The sequence below is a fragment of the Lontra canadensis genome, unplaced genomic scaffold (assembly GCF_010015895.1).
Source record: "Lontra canadensis isolate GAN:19392208 unplaced genomic scaffold, GSC_riverotter_1.0 scaffold115, whole genome shotgun sequence".
Lineage (NCBI taxonomy): Eukaryota > Metazoa > Chordata > Mammalia > Carnivora > Mustelidae > Lontra > Lontra canadensis.
The window spans coordinates 5788840-5806130 of NW_022631109.1; the positions used below are offsets into that span (position 1 = coordinate 5788840).

Sequence of the window (17291 nt, forward strand, 5' to 3'; positions counted from 1 at the left end):
CCTCCCCTGCCCCAAACCCAACACCATGAGGCTGAGAGACTTTATTTGGCTTTATTTAGTAAAATGTTAAAATAAATAAATACAAATTGATCAGCTGCTCTGGATCCCCCCCACCCCCTCAAAACAAAAATGAAACAAACAAAAACAAAAACTTTGAAGCACAAAACTCCAAATACAAGTTCTACCAAGACTGAAATCACAAAGGGCGTGGACAAGAGACAGGATTGGGGGCTGGCTGGCTCTTTTCTGCTCGGAGCTCGCTGACCTCTGGCTGCCCGTCCTGTCCTGCCTGACTGCAGCTTACCCTGGGCTGAGGACCCAACGACACAGAGGCGCAGAGGCCAAAGGCTGCTGTGGGGGGTGGGGGAGTCCTCAGGGAGGAAGGGCCCCGTGGGAGGGGGGAGCAAAGCGGAATTTGTGAGCCCTGCCCTTCCTCTTCGAGGGCGATTTTTCAGTTCTACCCTGGCTCTCTGGAGGGGGCGACCTGGTGGCCTCCCCTTCACTAATGCCGGAGGGCCAGGGCTGTGTTCCCGGGGGCCACCCCCTCCCTTGGAGAGGAGCGGACACCGAGGACGGCTGTAAGCCAGGGTGCGAACGGGTCTCCTGTTTTCCACCGGGGTGCCCAGCCGAGGGGTGGGGGTGAGGCCCACAGTCCTTTACACTGAGCAAAGTTGCCCCTATCCAACAGAAGCCATGGAACCTGGAGGACCCAGGGCCTGGAGAATACCTGGGCCACCATCCGCCCTACTACCCAGAAGAGCCTTTTACCCCTGGGGTAAAAGTCTCCTAAATTAAGCCCTTTGGATAAATAAGAAAGACCACACCCTAAAAGGGAGTGAAGGGAGGAAACCGCTTAGAGCGCGTCCTGCGACTTGGGAGTGAGAGCCCAGAGGGGCTCTGCTGGCCCCAAGAGGAAGTCTCAGAGATGGCTGGAGGGCCAACGGGACATGCAGACTCCGTGCGCGGGAGACGGTCCCCCTCACGGAGAGAAGCGTGGGGGCAGCTGCTGTGCCAGTTCGCACCGCCTGTCGGGCCCGAGCCAGGAAGAAGCCGGGACAGGCCGGCCCCGCGGGGAAACGGGCACTCAGATGCTGCAGGCCGGAGGTGGCCGGGGTGCAGCCCCACACGGGAAGGCCCCACCGGGGCTGCCCCGAGCCTGGTTGCCCCAAGGGGCCTGATCAGGAAGGGAGAAAGCACAACTCTGGATGAGCTCAGCAGCGGTGAGACAAGACCCAGCAGGCTCCCGGAGAGAAAAAGGACCTGCGGGCGGCATTGGCAAGAACGCGAGAGGCGGGAAGAGGACAGTAACATGAGCTCACCGGCTCCAGGGTGCGGTGCCTGCACCACTGGCCTCCTGATCAAGGGCCCGGGGGGCAGCCAGCTCCTCGTGCCAGATCAGCCACTCCTCAGCCTCTGAAGCGGCTGCCAAGCCAGCTGGTCTGAGATGTGCCTGTGAGCAGCTGGGCCCGGGCATGGCGGGAGAGCAGAGGAGAGGAGAGGAGAGCGGTGGAGACAGCCCAGGTGAGGCAGTCCTGAATGTGTGTCTCAGGGGGTCACAAGCACCCAAGGTCTAGGGCACAGAGAGACGGTCTTCTCCTGGCAGGACAGTAGAGGAAAAGGAGACAGGGTGACCAGGGCCTTTTCTTGGCAGTAAGTAGAGTTTGGGAATTTGAGGCCAGAATGTGGGGGCCTGGAGGCAGGGCTGCATTTCGTACTCCATGCTGGCTGGCTCACAGAACAGCTTGGTAGGAACAATCCATATCCCAACCTCAGGCAAGGCCAGAGTGTGAGTTCTCACAGCAGCAGGCAAGATACCGGTCAATGCCTAGCTCTACCCACCCCCGCCCCCGTCTCCGCCGACACCCCAAAAATTCTCAGGCAGCTCCTCCCTGAGCAAAGGCTTCTAGTGATGATCGCTTCCTAACTTCTTTCAAGAAAAGACAGGTATCATATGGCAACTCCCAGTCCCTGGGCCCAGACAAGTCTAGTGGGAGAGCTTAAGACCGGGCGTACAGCCTGCTGCTGGGCTCTGAACCTCTGCCAGCCATGCCTCCAACCAGTGCAGGCATCGCCAAAGCCCCCTGACTAGACGTAGCACCTTGGTTTCTGCAGGAGAAAAGGGGAGCTCCCTGTCCCCCTCAGGCAACCTCGCAGCCAGGGCCTGACTCGGAGGCCTGTGCAGCCACTCTTAATCCCCTAACATTCCTGGGAAGGTGAAATGGCCAGTAGAGATGAGGCATATTTGACTAAGAAGTGTCCCTTTCTCTTGGATTTGCTTTCAGGTTTCTAATGGGGATCTCTGGGACTTACCGGGCAAAGGAGAAACTAACGGGACCTTTTCTGCCCCTTCTAGACTCTGGCCATTATGCAGTATGGGGCGGACTTGATAGAGCTGTCCCAGGAGAGCTGGGGTGAGGAGCGCCTGCCTCCCTTCTATTGGCCACACAACATCGGGCCAAGGTCTCCGACGACAGCACACACCTGACAAAATTTACTTCCCACGGGGCAAGATGAGAGAAATGTTCCAAGCCTTTCAGAACCCTGGCTTTTTCAAGAAGGAGACGGGTCACGCCGAGGCAAGCACAGCGATTCTAGCCAAAGGTCACCCAGGAAGCTTGTGGATGGGCAAAGGGCAGTAAACTCTATCTCGGGTACCAGGAGCCAGCAGGCAGAAAAAGCGGCTGCAGAGTCAGACCTCTTCAAAGGCAAGACAGACACGAAGGCCACCCCGGGGCTCTTTGTCTCAGAGACACCATGTACCCTCAAGACATCTCACTCCTTCATCCTTTCTCAGCACCAAGGGCTGATGCAGCCAGCCTGCCCCTTGCACCCTCCCACCAAGGCCAGGGTGCATGGGCACCAATGAGTGTCACTGGCCATGTCCTTCAAAGCTGTCCCCCAGGCACTCACAATGCTGGTGGCTGAAAGACGGAGAGCAGCACCAAAGGAAGGGATCTTATTTAGGCACCAGCCTTTTGCTCTAGCAAAATCCGAGGAGACAATGGGTAGGGTAGGGCCCTGATACCAACCACACTCCACGTGGGCTTCAAGAACAGAAGCCCAGATCCCTGTGCCAAGAAGAGAGGACAGTCCTTTCCGAGGAGAGGAGAGTGGTGGGAGGGCTCGGCTGCTGCCCATCAGGGCTGCAGCCGTCCAGAGGACAGAAATCATGGACACTAGCCCACCAGTCTTGAGACACCAAACACAGCAACATGTCATCATGATCAGCAGGTTCTGTGCTAAAAAATTATAACTACACAGCATTTTCTCCAGTTCTGACACCTTTTTAATAGAAATCACTGTTTTTAGGAAACAAATAGCACTTTTGTAATTTTTTTTTTACAATGTTTCTTACCTTGATCTTAATTTAAGTAACACTAGGAAGACCTCAATATCTTTTATTTTCCTTTTTAATTTAAAAAAAAGTTGTTGTTGTTTTCCCCAGATACAAAGATTTTTGCCCTTGCATAAAAAACAGTGCCCGGACGATGACACAAGGACTCACACGGACTCACTGGACCTCACTGACACTATGACTCCTACCCTACCATGCACGGCCTCGACTACCCTTAATTGACTGTCAGCCTGAAAAACAGCTTTTCTATTCCTTATTTTAGTTTTTGTTACCAAAAAAGTAAAATAAACAACAAAATAAAACTTTTCTTAAAGAAAAACAAAACAAAACAAAACAAAAATTAAAAAAAAAAAAAAAACATCTCCATTCAGTTCACACACACCTGGGTCGCGTGCTGCTTCGCTCAGAATCTTCTCTTCTTATAAATATAGAAAAGGGATGGAGCTTGTTTTCAAGTAAAAATCACTGATCCACCTTTTTTTTTCCTTCCTGGACACACACACCCTTCTTCCCTGCCCCGAGCAATGGCCCGCTGGGGCGGCCTCTTGCCTGTTCTTGGAGAGGGAAGGTGACCATTCACGGGACGCACGCCAATTTGCCAAAGCGGGGAAGGAGCGCGGGGAGTGGCGGGGGCGCCCAGGGCGGGAGGTGGGGTGTGCGGGAGAAGGACCCCGTGGCTGCCCTCGGTGTCCCCCCTCTCCGTGCACTGGGCCCCACCCCAGACAATAGGAAATACTGCTTATTTGATAGACTTTTCCCACCCCGGCTCCCCCCCATTCCCTCCCATCCCTCCTCTGGGCACTGGGGTTGGTTAAATCTCGATTTCCTTTTTTTGGTTTTATAGTAGTGAAGGTTTAGAAACAGGAAAGCCCACACACTCTTTGGACTTGTCTTCTCTACCTAAACAAACGGCTCGGCAAATAAGGATCTGAAACCTGCTCTCCTCCCTCCGCCCGTCCCTGCTCCCCACCCGACAAAACAAAAACAAACCCATGGTGGCTGTGGAGGCTGCTGCAGGCACACACTGGTGTATAATAGAGAGAGTAAATATATTATTTCACTTGGCATGGTGCTGGCAAAGGACCTCCAGCTGGCACTATTTCATGTAACATGGTCCAATCTTTGCATGTACACACAGAATAAGAAGGATCGATTGGCAAACTCTGGTGCCGCCTGGCACAAGCATCTTCTCTCTCTCTGGAACCAAAGAACCAAAAGAATTCTGTACTTTCCAGAAGAAATCCGGCTTTGCTTTTCTAGAGTCTTCAGTGTTTTTGCTCTCCTGGCTGCCGGGATCCCGTGGCTTCTCCTCGCGGGGCTCTGTTATTTAGTCTCGTCCCCCTGGGTACAGTTTGCTGTGCAGCTCTGGGAGGATGGGGAGTGGGCCGGCGTGGAGGTGGCGGCGTTGGCAGGGGGGGTGCAGTCCGGGCCGTTGGAAATGGCCCCCACAGTGGCCTCAGAGTCTACAGGTTTGGAGAGGTCGATGCCGTGGATGAGGCGGATCAGCTGCTTTACCTTCTCCAGGGAGCTGTGCATCTCCTTCTGCCGGGCCAAGATGGTGTTCTTCATTTCCATGCATTTCTGCAGCAAATGAGAAGGGAAGTGGCACTGAGCCTCCGTGGCTTTTCTGGCAGGCCTGGCGGCCCTCTCCAGGGAAAAGAACCCTGCTGGCTGGTGTGCAGCCCCTAGACCTTGCTCTGCTCTGCACTGGAGGCAGCGCTACTGCCCAACGGAAGGAGGAGGCCCGACAGGCAGGAGGGAGAGTGCAAGTGCGTGCTTTAAAAGCCAACCCTGCTTGACACTAGGACACTAGGACTTAAAACCAAATGTGAATTACCACTCTAACACTACAAAAGAAAAACAATTTAAAAACAACATTCCCAGAGCCGTGCTGAGGCTGCTGGGACAGGTTTTGGTACGCTTCTGCCGTGCAAATGGATGCTAACGTGCTCAGGACTGGGCCGAGCTTTCGAGGATAGAAAATGAGCCAGTGGCACCTGGGTCCCATCGGAGGGCTACTGAGGATCACTGGTCGGCAAGAATTTAGAGCGGCCTGGGGCGGCACAGTGATATTTGGGAGAATCAAACACTACAGCCAACAGAAACCCTTCTGCTCGGTCATGGACTCGGGAGTCTTTTGCCCTTTTGCTCAAGGTCTCCCACAGCTCCTGGCTTCTGTTCTAGGCAGGAAGAGATGCAAAACCCGCATGCCATGGGGAGTATGGTGATGAGGAGAAGGCAGCCGAGTGGGACAGCCCAACTGCCACCAAGTCCAGGGTCCCACCTGCTGTCCACGAGGGCTGAGGCCACCCGGCTCTAACAAGGGGAGGGGCACCCACTCAACGAGAAGTAAAACTTGCTCTGGAAGGGGCCTCAGAATCTCTGCTGCAAATACAATCTGATCTCCACCTGGACAGGCCAGGCTGGGCAGTATTTACTTCCAGTACTTGTCTCCAGGAACCTCTCTTCCTCAGGCTGGTCAGGAAAACCTGGATAGACGCCATCAGCAGGGTGTGGAAGAAAGGACGGGAACGAGAGGCCATGCAGACAGACCACTAACTAGGACGATGAGAAAGCTTCTATGCAGGGGCCTGATCTGTGTTTCCCTGGCACGGGGAGAGGCTTCACACTCCTCCCAAACCCACCGAGGAACACACACGGGTATGGCCATCCTGCTGTAGCTGCTACAGCATCTCTTCAGCCTGGAGACTGAAAATCCTCTCTCAGACCAAAAGCCAGTGGGAGGTTCCAGAACTTGGTGAAGGCACCATATACCAACTGGCCACCTGTCCTGAGGGCCAGACTGTAACTGGAGGCAAACTCTGCGTCCACCCCAAGTCTCCTGTGTTAGTAAGCTGACGGACCTGAACCCGCCCCGGGAGCCACACGGACGACTGAGGCCGTGCAAGGGCCCCGGTCTGTAGCCACAGCTGAAGGCACGAGCTCTACTTACACTTATAGAACTGCTGAGCTGTTTCACCTTCTGCTCTAGCTGTTCTCGTTCTTGTTTTAAGTCTGAACTCCATTTAAGTAATTTCTGTTTCTCTTCTTCTTTTGCTGAAAAAAAAAAAAAAAAAAGAAACTGTTTTTAACAGTAAATTCTTTGAAAAGGCCATTGTGTTCAGAATGCTAGCCAAAGAAGGTATTTTGCCCAAAGTTCTCCTGCGCTCCAGCTGGCGTGCAGATCATGCCCACCTAGAGCTTCCCATATTCTGTGTGCGGCCAGGTACGCTAAGGAGACTGGCGGTGGTGTGGGCCTGGCTCTAAGTAGGACTTCCGCCCCAAGAAAATACTACACAATCTTTTTATTTTAAGAAAAGCTATTCATTTTTAACTTTAAATTTCCTTTTGAAAGCAAAACAAATGCAACCTTCTAATACTTTTTTTTTTTTTTTTTTAAGCAAGGGGAGGCTTACACAAAAGGGGATGAGGATGATTCTTTACCTGCTTTGTAGGCGATATAGGAATGAACAATTGCTAAAGTTCCAGGCCATGGAATTGCTTCTTCCTTCTTCAGCATCTGAAATGAGGGTCAGAATTTTACCTTGAAAGGTGGCATAAACATATCCCCTGTGTAGTGACAAGCAACACTGTCTGTAGCTATTGGCAGACACAATCCAGGAAGGACTTATGGTGGCAGGGTTGCAAAACCCTGGTCTATACTTTCTAGACTATGAAGTTCCAGATACTCCTGACAGGATGAGGTTCAATGACAGGAAAAGCCAAGGCACTTGGGCCCCAGCTTGGGAGGAGGCTGGGACTTGGCTGGGCATTCCCAGCTTCTCATCTATGCCACATAAAAGGCCTAACTGCTCTGACAGCCAGGACCACCGGCAGACAAGCCACAGGCCTGCAGGATAGCAGCAACCACTGGTAGTTTTATCCTTGATCGGCATGTCTCAATTTATGTTTTTCATGACCCTCAAAGATAGCCTGACCAAGAAAATTAAATATTAGTTCCAAATACTAAAGCATAATCTAGACCTTGTGTAGAAAATTATCAGACGGTCACAGAGCAGCATCAGGAGAGAACACAGAGAGAATGGTCTCTACTACCTCTCGAAGACAGTAGGATGAAGACCAGGATTAAAAGGGGAAAACTGGGGTGCCTGGGGGGCTCAGTCAGTTAAGCGGCTGCCTTTGGCTCAGGTCATGATCCCTGGCTCTTGGGATCAAGTCCCATTGTCAGGCTCCCTGCTCAGCAGGGAGCCTGCTTCTCCCCTGCCAGCCATTCCCCCTGGTTGTGCTTGCTCTCTGTCTCTCGCTTGCTCTCTGTCAAATAAATAAAATCTTAAAATAAAATAAAATAAAATAAAAGGGTAAAAGCAGAATTCTCTCAAACAGGATTCCAAAGAACTGAGCAGCATCCCAAAGCTTACTAAGCTACTTGGTCTATTTATTATTTATACTTAGCCTACTTCCAAAAAACGCTGAGAGAGCTTATCATAAAAACATAAAGGTACGTGGAGAGCTGAGAAAAAGAAACCAGAAACTAAACAGAGAAGAAGGGAAGAGGCTAGGACAGTTAATGTTTGCCTTTCAAGTCCATGAAATAGCAAGATGGCCACTTTACAGTTAGTTCTCTGATCCCGGCGACAACACAGGTTAAAGGGGAAACTGTTGTTTATTTGAATTAAACAGTCAATTGGGCACTTTCCTTTGAGGGTTTTTATGTCCAAAAGAAGAGTCTCAAACCACCTACTGGGTTTGGACCATTCTTAGAGAAAGAGGCAGAAAGTCTTATGGCTTTGAAAGAGCAAGGTCATGAGAAGATAAGTCATTTTAAACAAAGGGAAGCAGTTAAGAGTCTTTCCACCTATACACAGACTCACCACCTCAGTCATAGGACAGAGAAGCTTGAGAGGACGGACACTACATGGCTGACTGCAGTGCCAGGAACAGACCAGAGGCGGCCAGGGGAACTATCAGGAGAGGGAAGAGACTCGCCATGCCCCCGGATCTGAGGGGAAAGGAGGTGCTCCTGACCGCACGTCTCCTCCTGAGCCCATCACTCTGTCTGACCCACTCAGAGTACCTGGTCCTGACATCTGGGACAGATCCACATGCCCTTGGGAATCGTTTTCAGAGGAGGGTCTAAGCAGTCCAGATGATACACACGGGAACACGTGTCACACATGAGCAACTGGCCACTTTTTCTGCAAACGCTGCAAAAATCCTCATGGATATCACCCTAGGAAATGGAGAGGAAAGGTAAGAGAAAGGACAAAAAGGTGAAATGTGAATGCTGACATGCACATTCTGGACATGTATGTTTCAGGACAACCAGTTGTGCCCCCTCCAACATGTTACAAAAGTATTCGAGGAAAGTAGGAAATAGCAGTGGCACAGCCCCCACTTGTCCACACAGCTGACCCTGGGCAGGGGCAGTATCCTTAAACTAGAGTTTCCAGAAAAGCCGTGTAATCACCATGGCCCTAATTCACTTTATAGCAATTATGTTTTGGTAGAGTCCAACCCACAAATCATAAAGTTTGAACCACTGAAATCCATTCATCAAAGTGTTCCACAATATGATACAAACAATTCTCGTTACCCATCATTTTTAGGGGAGTACAGGATTGGGAAAAGAAGACAGATAAGAAATGGAATTTTTTTTAAAAAATGAAATTTTACTAAATTCTTTGCTTGCTCAGGGAGAAAAAATACAGTGCACATACAAATAGTAAAAGATTAAGTCAGGAACAAATTAAACTCACATGAGCTTTCTAACATGAAGAATTTAAAAGCCAGAGCAACAGCTGACAATGTTCTCTTAAAACCACTATTTGGCATTTGCTATTCAACGGACCATTCTATGCTGGGAGGCTTTTTATTCCTCCCCATAAAATACGTCACCAGACGGAAAAAGATGAGCAGCCCCAGTGTCCCCTGCCTGTCTCCCAGCCCCCAGCACTGACAGTGCTGCCGCTCTAAGTCTGTTGGACCTTCTGAACAGAAGGAGAACGCTGGAACAACAACAAAAAAAGGTATTTAGGAAAAAGGTATTTTTCAGCAGGTTCATCCCTGGCCTGTTCTGGGAAGAGGACTGATAAAGGCACACAGGAAGGAAGACTGAAGGGGACGTGCCAGACGCTGGCCGGCAACGCAGGGCCATGTCCTGGAGCCCCGTCTTCGCTTCCGGTGTGTTGTTTTACGTTTCTAGGCTGTTCTGCCAGAAGGCCTGATACACAAACTCTGCACAGACCGCAATGCTCGAGTCTTCCTTCCTATGCTGTTAACCCCTCAGCCACCACTGCTGGAGGAACGCCTCCCAGACCTACAGTTTCTCTCTAAAGAAAAGGAAACTTTCTCTGTAATTCACTGAGGTATCCAGAGCCTAGAAAACTGGCTGCAAAAAGTTGTAAGATAATCAGAGTGTGGACCAATTTTAGTCTTTCTTAGTAAGAAAATGTCATCTCTGGGCAATAAAAAGTAGTATACGAGCAAAAATACTGCATGAGTGTGCGGCCTCAAGGTTCCGCTCTGAGGCAGCTAAAGAGGTGAAGGGTTCATGCCTCGATTAACGGAACTTTCTTCTTTTGTTAAAATCAGGCTGAACGGCACTCTTCTCTAGAGAAACAGTCTTTCTTGAACCTGTGTGAGTCTGCATCTTTATGAAGTTTATACAAATTTTAAGGTTTCAGAGATCTTGTCAGATGAACTCAAGATAAATTACTAGTGATGCAGTAAAACAAAGCAAAACAAAACAAAACAAAAATGGACATTTTGTTCCATTGGCTCAAGAGTTCTCACTGTCTTTTGCTCCTGAGAGGAGCACTGCAAGAACTGGAGGCCAGACAGTATGTAAATAAAGGCTAAATAATTTCTTTCAAGTTTCTAAAGAGAAGAAGACGTCCTATCCTATTTCCATGTTCGAGAACAATAGTTCTGTCTGTTCGGTGTCAGACCCCTTTATAAATCTTAAAACTTATATTTATTTATATGTATTTTATATATATAAATGTTTATATATAATATATATTTATATATATAAATAATATATGCTTATATATTATTTATATATTATTTGAGTTAGACTTAGAAGTTTCAAGTTTTCATTTTTGAAGTAATTACAGAATTACAGGAAGTTACAAAAACAGTGTACTGAAAAACCGTCAGACCCCAGAACACACTAAGGGCACATTCCATGAGCCCTCAGAGTTAGGACGTCGTTACAGGTCAGGTAATATCTGGAAAACTCTACTGGTTACTCTTGAGAGAAAGAGAATGAAAATGGCAAAGAATATTTTAGTATTACCATGAAAATAGTTTTGCTTTTATGGACCCCGAAAAGAGTCTCAGGGACCACACCTGGACAATGACTGCCCAAAGAAATGAATAATACAATGACCAGGTACAGATGTTATCCACCCAGAACGGGTTCTCTGCTTAGCTTTAAGAGAGCACCATGGAGGTGCTGCTCCCGGTCAAAAGGCTCCGGCTTTGGTGACTGCTTTGCTACCATAAACCAAATGTTAAACTGAAAGATGGTGACCCATGATTCTCTGATAGGAGCCGAGTGTGTATGTTTTTTGCAAACACCCTGGCTATATCTACTGCAACTTCATCATCCGCTGAAAGAATCGTCTAACTGTGTCAACATATCTTCCCTTCTCACAAAGTGCAAGGGCAACGAGGTATGTGCTGAGGATTAGTGTCTGGCTGGGTTTTGCATTACCAGGTCCTTCTAGACGGTTATTGATCCCCAGGAAATGCTTGCTGCTCAGCTGTGATTATTTAATTAATGTTGTTGGGGCTTGTTCTACCCAGCAGCAAACATACAGAATCCTGTGTGCTGATTTTAATCACTGCTACTGTTGGGATACTGTAAAAGTAGAAGTCAATTATCTTTAAAAAAAAAAAAAAATCCATTCCACTAGGTTTAACTCAGAAAGTTCTAACGTATTTAGTGGTTTTCGAAAAGCTTTCTTTTACTTTTAGATTTCTGAAAAGTGCAGTGTTTGCATTTTAAGACAAAACCTGGCAGAAGCTTTTGTTATTTGATCTGAATAGATCCTTGGGGTTCAGTCTCTCAAAGAAAGCCACAGATCCCCATCAGGGGTGAACACTTTGGAAAGAGACTCACGCACAGAACCACAGAATCACCTGTTCCCCCGCATTTGTATCCCACTCTGTGGAAGACCCCTACCAAGAGGTCAGAGGCCGCCAATTCTTCCAGCAATGCTTCAGCTGTAGAGAAGTTGGGACAATCTTTTGTGCCAGCAAACAAGGTTTCTGACAAGGACCCCTGGTCCTCATTACTTCGGACGGGTAGAAAACCTGCATCAATTACTCATGCCAAAAGTCAGGCGGGCTGGATGAAATTCTGAATTTCAAGAGCAGAGCTGAATCTGTAGTCACCAGTTATGTACAAGAAGGAAGGCCACCAGAGAACAGAACTCCACTATGACCTGGTCCTGCAAAGAGGACACTTCCTTTGCTGCTTGTAGAATTTAAACTCAGAATGTACATATGGAATTCTTTTGTTCTTTGGAAAAGGGTAGTTCATTAGTAAGCACTAAGAACCTTCCAGTTCAAGGGACCTTTTACCTGAAGGTGATCCTAAAGACAAACTCTGTAATTCACAAAAGAAATGGGACATGTATAAAATGAAACTCTCGGTTTCCCTCCTCAAACCCACTCCTCTTGCCATCTCGAGGAAAGGACAGTTTTATCCTACTGGTTGCTTAGGCTGAAAACTCTGGATTCACCCTTGACTATTCTCTTTCTCTCATACCTCACATCTACTCCTGCTGGCTCTTCAAAATATACGCAGACCTGGTCACTCTCCTCCAGCCCTAGGTCTACCACGCTACCAGGTCAAGTCATCCTCAGCTCTTGCCTCCTAACTGGTCTTCCTGCTCCCATCCTATCCTCTCCACAGTCTCTTCTGCAGATTTCAGACACAGTAGTCCTTTTAAAATCCACGTTGATTCTGTAAACACCTTAAAAATAGTAAGAACCACCAAAAGATGCTAAAACCACTGGGTAACAGCTTGCTGGGAAACTGGATATTTATACAGCTCAAAACTATCTCTGTCCGAGAAAGAGGCACCTTTACAAGTGGAGAAATTTCACACAATCTATGTTAAAAGATGAAAGCTAACATCGCCGACGACAGGACAGACTGACTGACGGCACGTGGTACCTGTCATGGAAAGGACTCACCATCACGCAATCAGTGTACCTACAAAATGCAAACCCTGAGTCTACTGAGGAGACAACGAGATCATACAAATGGGAGGGACACGCTATGCAGCAACTGGCCTACCTTTTAAGGACTGTCAGTGTCATGAACGACAAAGAAAGGCTGAGAAACTGCTCTAGAGTAAGGAGACGGAAGAGAGAATACCATGACAACAGTTATCAAGAGTGATCTTAACCTGGATTCTGGAGCAAAAAACCCCAAAGTGTGCTAAGGCAATTACTGAGACAACCGGAGAAACCTGAATACGGAATATATATTACAGAATCGTATCTACTCAATATTAAGTGTCCTCAATTTGATAACTGCCTTGTGACTCTATCAGAGAACACCTCTGTTCTTGGAAGAAGAAATACGCTGAAGGGTTTGGGTAAAGATTCATGGTGTTTGCAACTCCTTAACTAGTTTACCAAAGAGCATGCGTGTGTGCGTGTGTATAGCAGGGAGCATATGGCAAAATGGTAACAATCAGTGAATCTGGGTGAAACGTATATATTTGTTCTTTGTATTTTCTTGTAACTACTCTGCAGGTCTGAAATTTTTCAAAATAAAAAGTTGAAAAATTACATCACTCCTCTCCTCAAAACCCTCCAGCGCTCCCCACCTCTCCCTCCAAGCAAAAGCCCCAAGGCCCTGCGCCCTGGGCCCCGCCACCTCTGGAGTGTCATCTCCCACTGTCTCATTGCTCCCTTGGCCCTGCTGTCCAGGCCTTCTAGCTTTTCTTCCACCCTATGTAGGGGCCTATCTCACGGCTTCCACACTGCTGCTCCCTCTGCATGGAATGGTCTCCCCCTGACACACTCTCACACCCTCCACCTCCCACCAGAGAGGCTCTCTCTTCCCTCCCCTTGTAAAACAGAGGAGCCTGCTGCCCTCCTTCTTCATTTCCACTAATTCTGTCCCTGTTTTCTCAACAGCACTTACCACTACCTTTTATGTGTTCATTTGCTTATTGCCTGCCTCTGGCACTGTAACAGGAGCTCCCGGAGGGCAGGCAGCTGGTTTTGTTCCCCGTTCTGTCCCCAGCCTCTAGCACAGCACCTGCCCAGCAGAGTAGTGCTGGGGAAGTATTTGCTGACTAAACTCACGGCTACGTAAATGCTCATTTAAGATCTTAGTGCGCTTGTGAGAGGACACACTGACGGTCAGCAGAGGGGCGGGGCTGGGAGGATGGAGGAGACAGGTGAAGGGGACTCAAGAGCACAACTAACGTGGCGAGCCTTGAGTAGCGCAACCAACTGCTGCATCACTGTATTGTACTCCTGAACCTCATAACTGTGCTGTATGATAACTAGACTGGGATTAAAGTTAAAAACTTCAAAATTAAGTAAAATAAAAACAAAAAACACGAAATCTCAGGGTACTAGCTTCGAATCCTGCAGTTTCCACGTGCAGGCTACTAAGTATCTGACACTTTCCAGGAACCTGTTTGGTCCGCTCTGCTGAATAAAGTGACTTGAAAGAAAAGTTTTCCACCTCTGGAATTCTGCTTGAAGCAGGAAGCAAGGACTGCTGCACCATAGCGTGCCTTGCTCCTTTCCCTCACCCCAAAACACGGACGATGGAAACCTGGGCAACTTTCAACTACATGAGCTGACTTCCCACCCCATCTGTCTTCCTGAGAGCTCATTCACAGCAGACCAAATGCAGATTTTAAAGACTCTGACTGAGCCTCCTGATGTTGTAGGTGATTCTCAAGGACATGCGGGACCTGGGGCCCCAGCACGAGGCTGCCTTCCGTGGTCTAGTGTCCTGTAGGGATTACTGCTATTCCAGGGTTAGTCAAGGAGATGCAGCTGGTAAGGACACAACACATGATAACGGTTTCCCCAGTTTAAGCTCTCAGAAAGAGAGCGTGCTTTTCCCAAGTTACTTACGTCTGTGGAGGTGGGGCTGGGCAGGGACACAGGCTGAACAGGTGCAGGGAAAGTGAATGTGGTCTCTGTCTTTTCATTTTCAGGGGAGTCAGGATGACTGGATGGGGGGGATGTTGGGGTAAGGGCTCCAAACCCCAGCACTGCATTGTATTTTGGAGGACGACCTATATACCAAGAGAAGGGAACAAAAGGGGAAAAAGGGGGAGGGAAAGAAAGGGGGAAAAATGATCTTACATACCTTTGGCCAGTGTTCCTCATTGGCTAGCATGGAAAAGGAAGTGAGGTAGCAGACAGAAGGTTAATACAACAGTCTCAAAGAGAGGAAGAGAAGCAAAGATTTAAATGTCATTAGAAACAACTGCATGAGTCTCAAAAGAGAGGAGGATAAGAGAGCCTTAGAGAATGACAGGAGGGCTGCGTCATGTCAAAGGGCCTGGCCTTGGGTGGATCACAGTGACACGCTTGGATTATTATGATTTGAGATTTCTAGGGTGAGAATAAGACACCGAAGCTCCATAGGGGCCACAGCTAGGAATAGGAGTTTGTTTTTCCACCACTTCTACATACTGTTCTCTGAAGTTTCTCTGTTAACCATCATCCTTGCAATCAGTAATGAGTCCCTGTTCCCCCAAATGGGTTTATTTAGGATCTCTGCTTTTTCCTTTTCTCTCCTATCTATATTTTGGTCATTTCACTGCTTGTGAGGATGGAGGAAGGCACATTGAGGAGGCAAAATTCAAGTTAACTATTCTTACCCCTTGCTGATCGAGCTAGAAGAAATATGTCCTGGGACTAGCTGGAATCTGAGAGCTAAAAGGATGATCTGATCTTAACAATGACTTTAAGTATGTCTGGATTCAGATCCCCTCCACAGTTGCTCAACAACTGTCTCCCCGCTTCCGTCTCGAACGCTCTGGTGAACTCCATATCTAAAGACTGGGGCCTGTCAGCAAATCTCAGAGAAGACCCTGCCATCAGCAATGCCACTAGAAGACTGGCTGGAGGAAGAGCCCTGGGAATCAAGCCCCACGGCTACAGAGGATCTATGAATGGACCCTGACAGGTGTGGCAACACTGTTCAACCACTCCTGCTTTATGATACACCTAAGCCAGGGTCCTTGTCAGAAGGACCAGGATCAAAGCTTTTAAGCTTTGAGTGATCAAAAGTATATGTTCAGCACAGCAAAGGGAAAAAAAAAAAAGCTAGAGAGGCACACAATTGCCTACAAGCACTGATGAAAGGTACAGGGGTTCACAACTTGGCCAACAGTTGTAATTTATGTCAGGATTATGCACAAGAGTCACGATTCTGTCAGACATTACACAAATCTTACCTATCTGTGTTAAACTGACAATGTCTGCAGTACAAACAGAACATACAGGTTTGTCTTTTCTAGGGAATTTAGGGTTGCCCAAAGGGGAAGTGAAAGATGAATGCTCTTTGTTTACCCGCAGAAGGCACACGTAGGCATTGTGAATACAGGCTTTCATCCTCTGACCTTGGCAAGTGAGGCCAAGGTCTTTTTGGCTCGTTTAACCCCTGTCCTCTTAGCAGATACTCCCCACCAGCACACCAATTAACTGGCTTCTGACTGGGGGCTCCTTTCTGAGAACTGGGTCAGAGGTCACTAAAAATTACCAAAAACAAAACAACAAAAAGTAACCCACGACACTGGTTACTGTGGCCCAGGAATCAACAGGAAGGAACGACTTAGGATTTCCCATGGAAATATATGCGGCCACCTAGAGGACAGGTAGGTAATGAACCATTAGAACGGGTCGCTGCAGGGGGGTACGCGATCTGATCTGGCGAGGAGGTGGTAATGGTACAGTTGCAGCCCTGCCTATGGCAGACAAAAGAAAAGGGTCAGGATAACCTCCTAGGCTTCCAAGAGCTCTGAGACAGCATGTGCTTATGCAAAAATTAGTATGCTACTCCACTCACTCTGCAACCTTTCTAGCCTGGAACTATAATTCAGGGACACATTATGATGTGGAGAAAGGGAACTTGGGATGTACTACTGACATCAAAGAACAATTTCAGAACCTTGTTTATAAGCTCAAACCCAGAGCTATTAAGACCTACTCAGACCTGCATGGAAGGCTGCTGCCTCTGCCCCGCCCACAAGGAAGGGGCACCAGCGCCCTGTCAGGCCTGAAATATGGGATGGGGCTCTTTAGGAACTTCTACTTCAGGGAGCCTGTTTCGACCATGACCTACTCTTCCTTAGCTGGAGAAGTCCTCAACTCACAGATTCTAAGTCCTCAGTGTGGCTATGTCTTTCTTCCTGGAAAGCCTGCAGCTCACAGAGACCCGAGTCATGCTCTGGTCTTGCTGGCAGCAGGACAACTTGGACACTACTAAGAACACCTTGGCAACAGCAGTGCTCTGCTCTGCTCAATGATGCTAAAATGCTTCCTTTCACACAATGTTCTGTTCGCTGTGCTATTCATGGACAGCCTGATGGGCCTGGGGCAGAAATGCTGTATTAAGCCATTTCCTTGAGTCAGCTCTGCCAGAATCCTAGGAAAGGCAGCTTGCGGTTCAGTATACAGAACTCTAAGGAGAAGTCTCCCTCTCTTCTCCCCCCATTTTCAGAGGACAACAACAACAAAACTATGTTCCAGGGATTTAGGAGTCAGGCTCTAGGACAAGGGGAGGAAGGAGGGGCAGGAAACACGACACAGAAAGCAGAAGCAACAGCGAGGGAGAGCTCCAAAAAGATACTCACCTCTCTTCCGGGTCCCAGGATGCACTGTACTGTTCAGGTATGTGACTGCGCTCTTCTTACGCTTTGAGGATTGAAGAAAGAAAGGTAACTAGCTGAACAGCACGGTTCCTACCAATACCGGC

General features: G+C 48.4%; 1 protein-coding gene across 2 annotated transcripts in view; it reads right to left on the reverse strand.

The window, feature by feature from the left end:
* Window positions 1–4182: 4182 nt before the first annotated feature.
* PHF21A (PHD finger protein 21A) overlaps window positions 4183–17291 on the reverse strand; it is a 142905-nt gene continuing 129796 nt past the window's right edge. For both annotated transcript variants that reach the window (XM_032840658.1, XM_032840657.1), the window contains exons 10-15: window positions 17170–17230; window positions 14438–14601; window positions 8391–8546; window positions 6800–6875; window positions 6309–6412; window positions 4183–4936 (exon numbers count right to left, since the gene is read on the reverse strand). In XM_032840658.1, coding sequence (XP_032696549.1) covers window positions 4679–4936; window positions 6309–6412; window positions 6800–6875; window positions 8391–8546; window positions 14438–14601; window positions 17170–17230 — 819 coding nt within the window. In that variant the 3' untranslated portion in view covers window positions 4183–4678. The remainder of the gene's footprint in view (window positions 4937–6308; window positions 6413–6799; window positions 6876–8390; window positions 8547–14437; window positions 14602–17169; window positions 17231–17291) is intronic.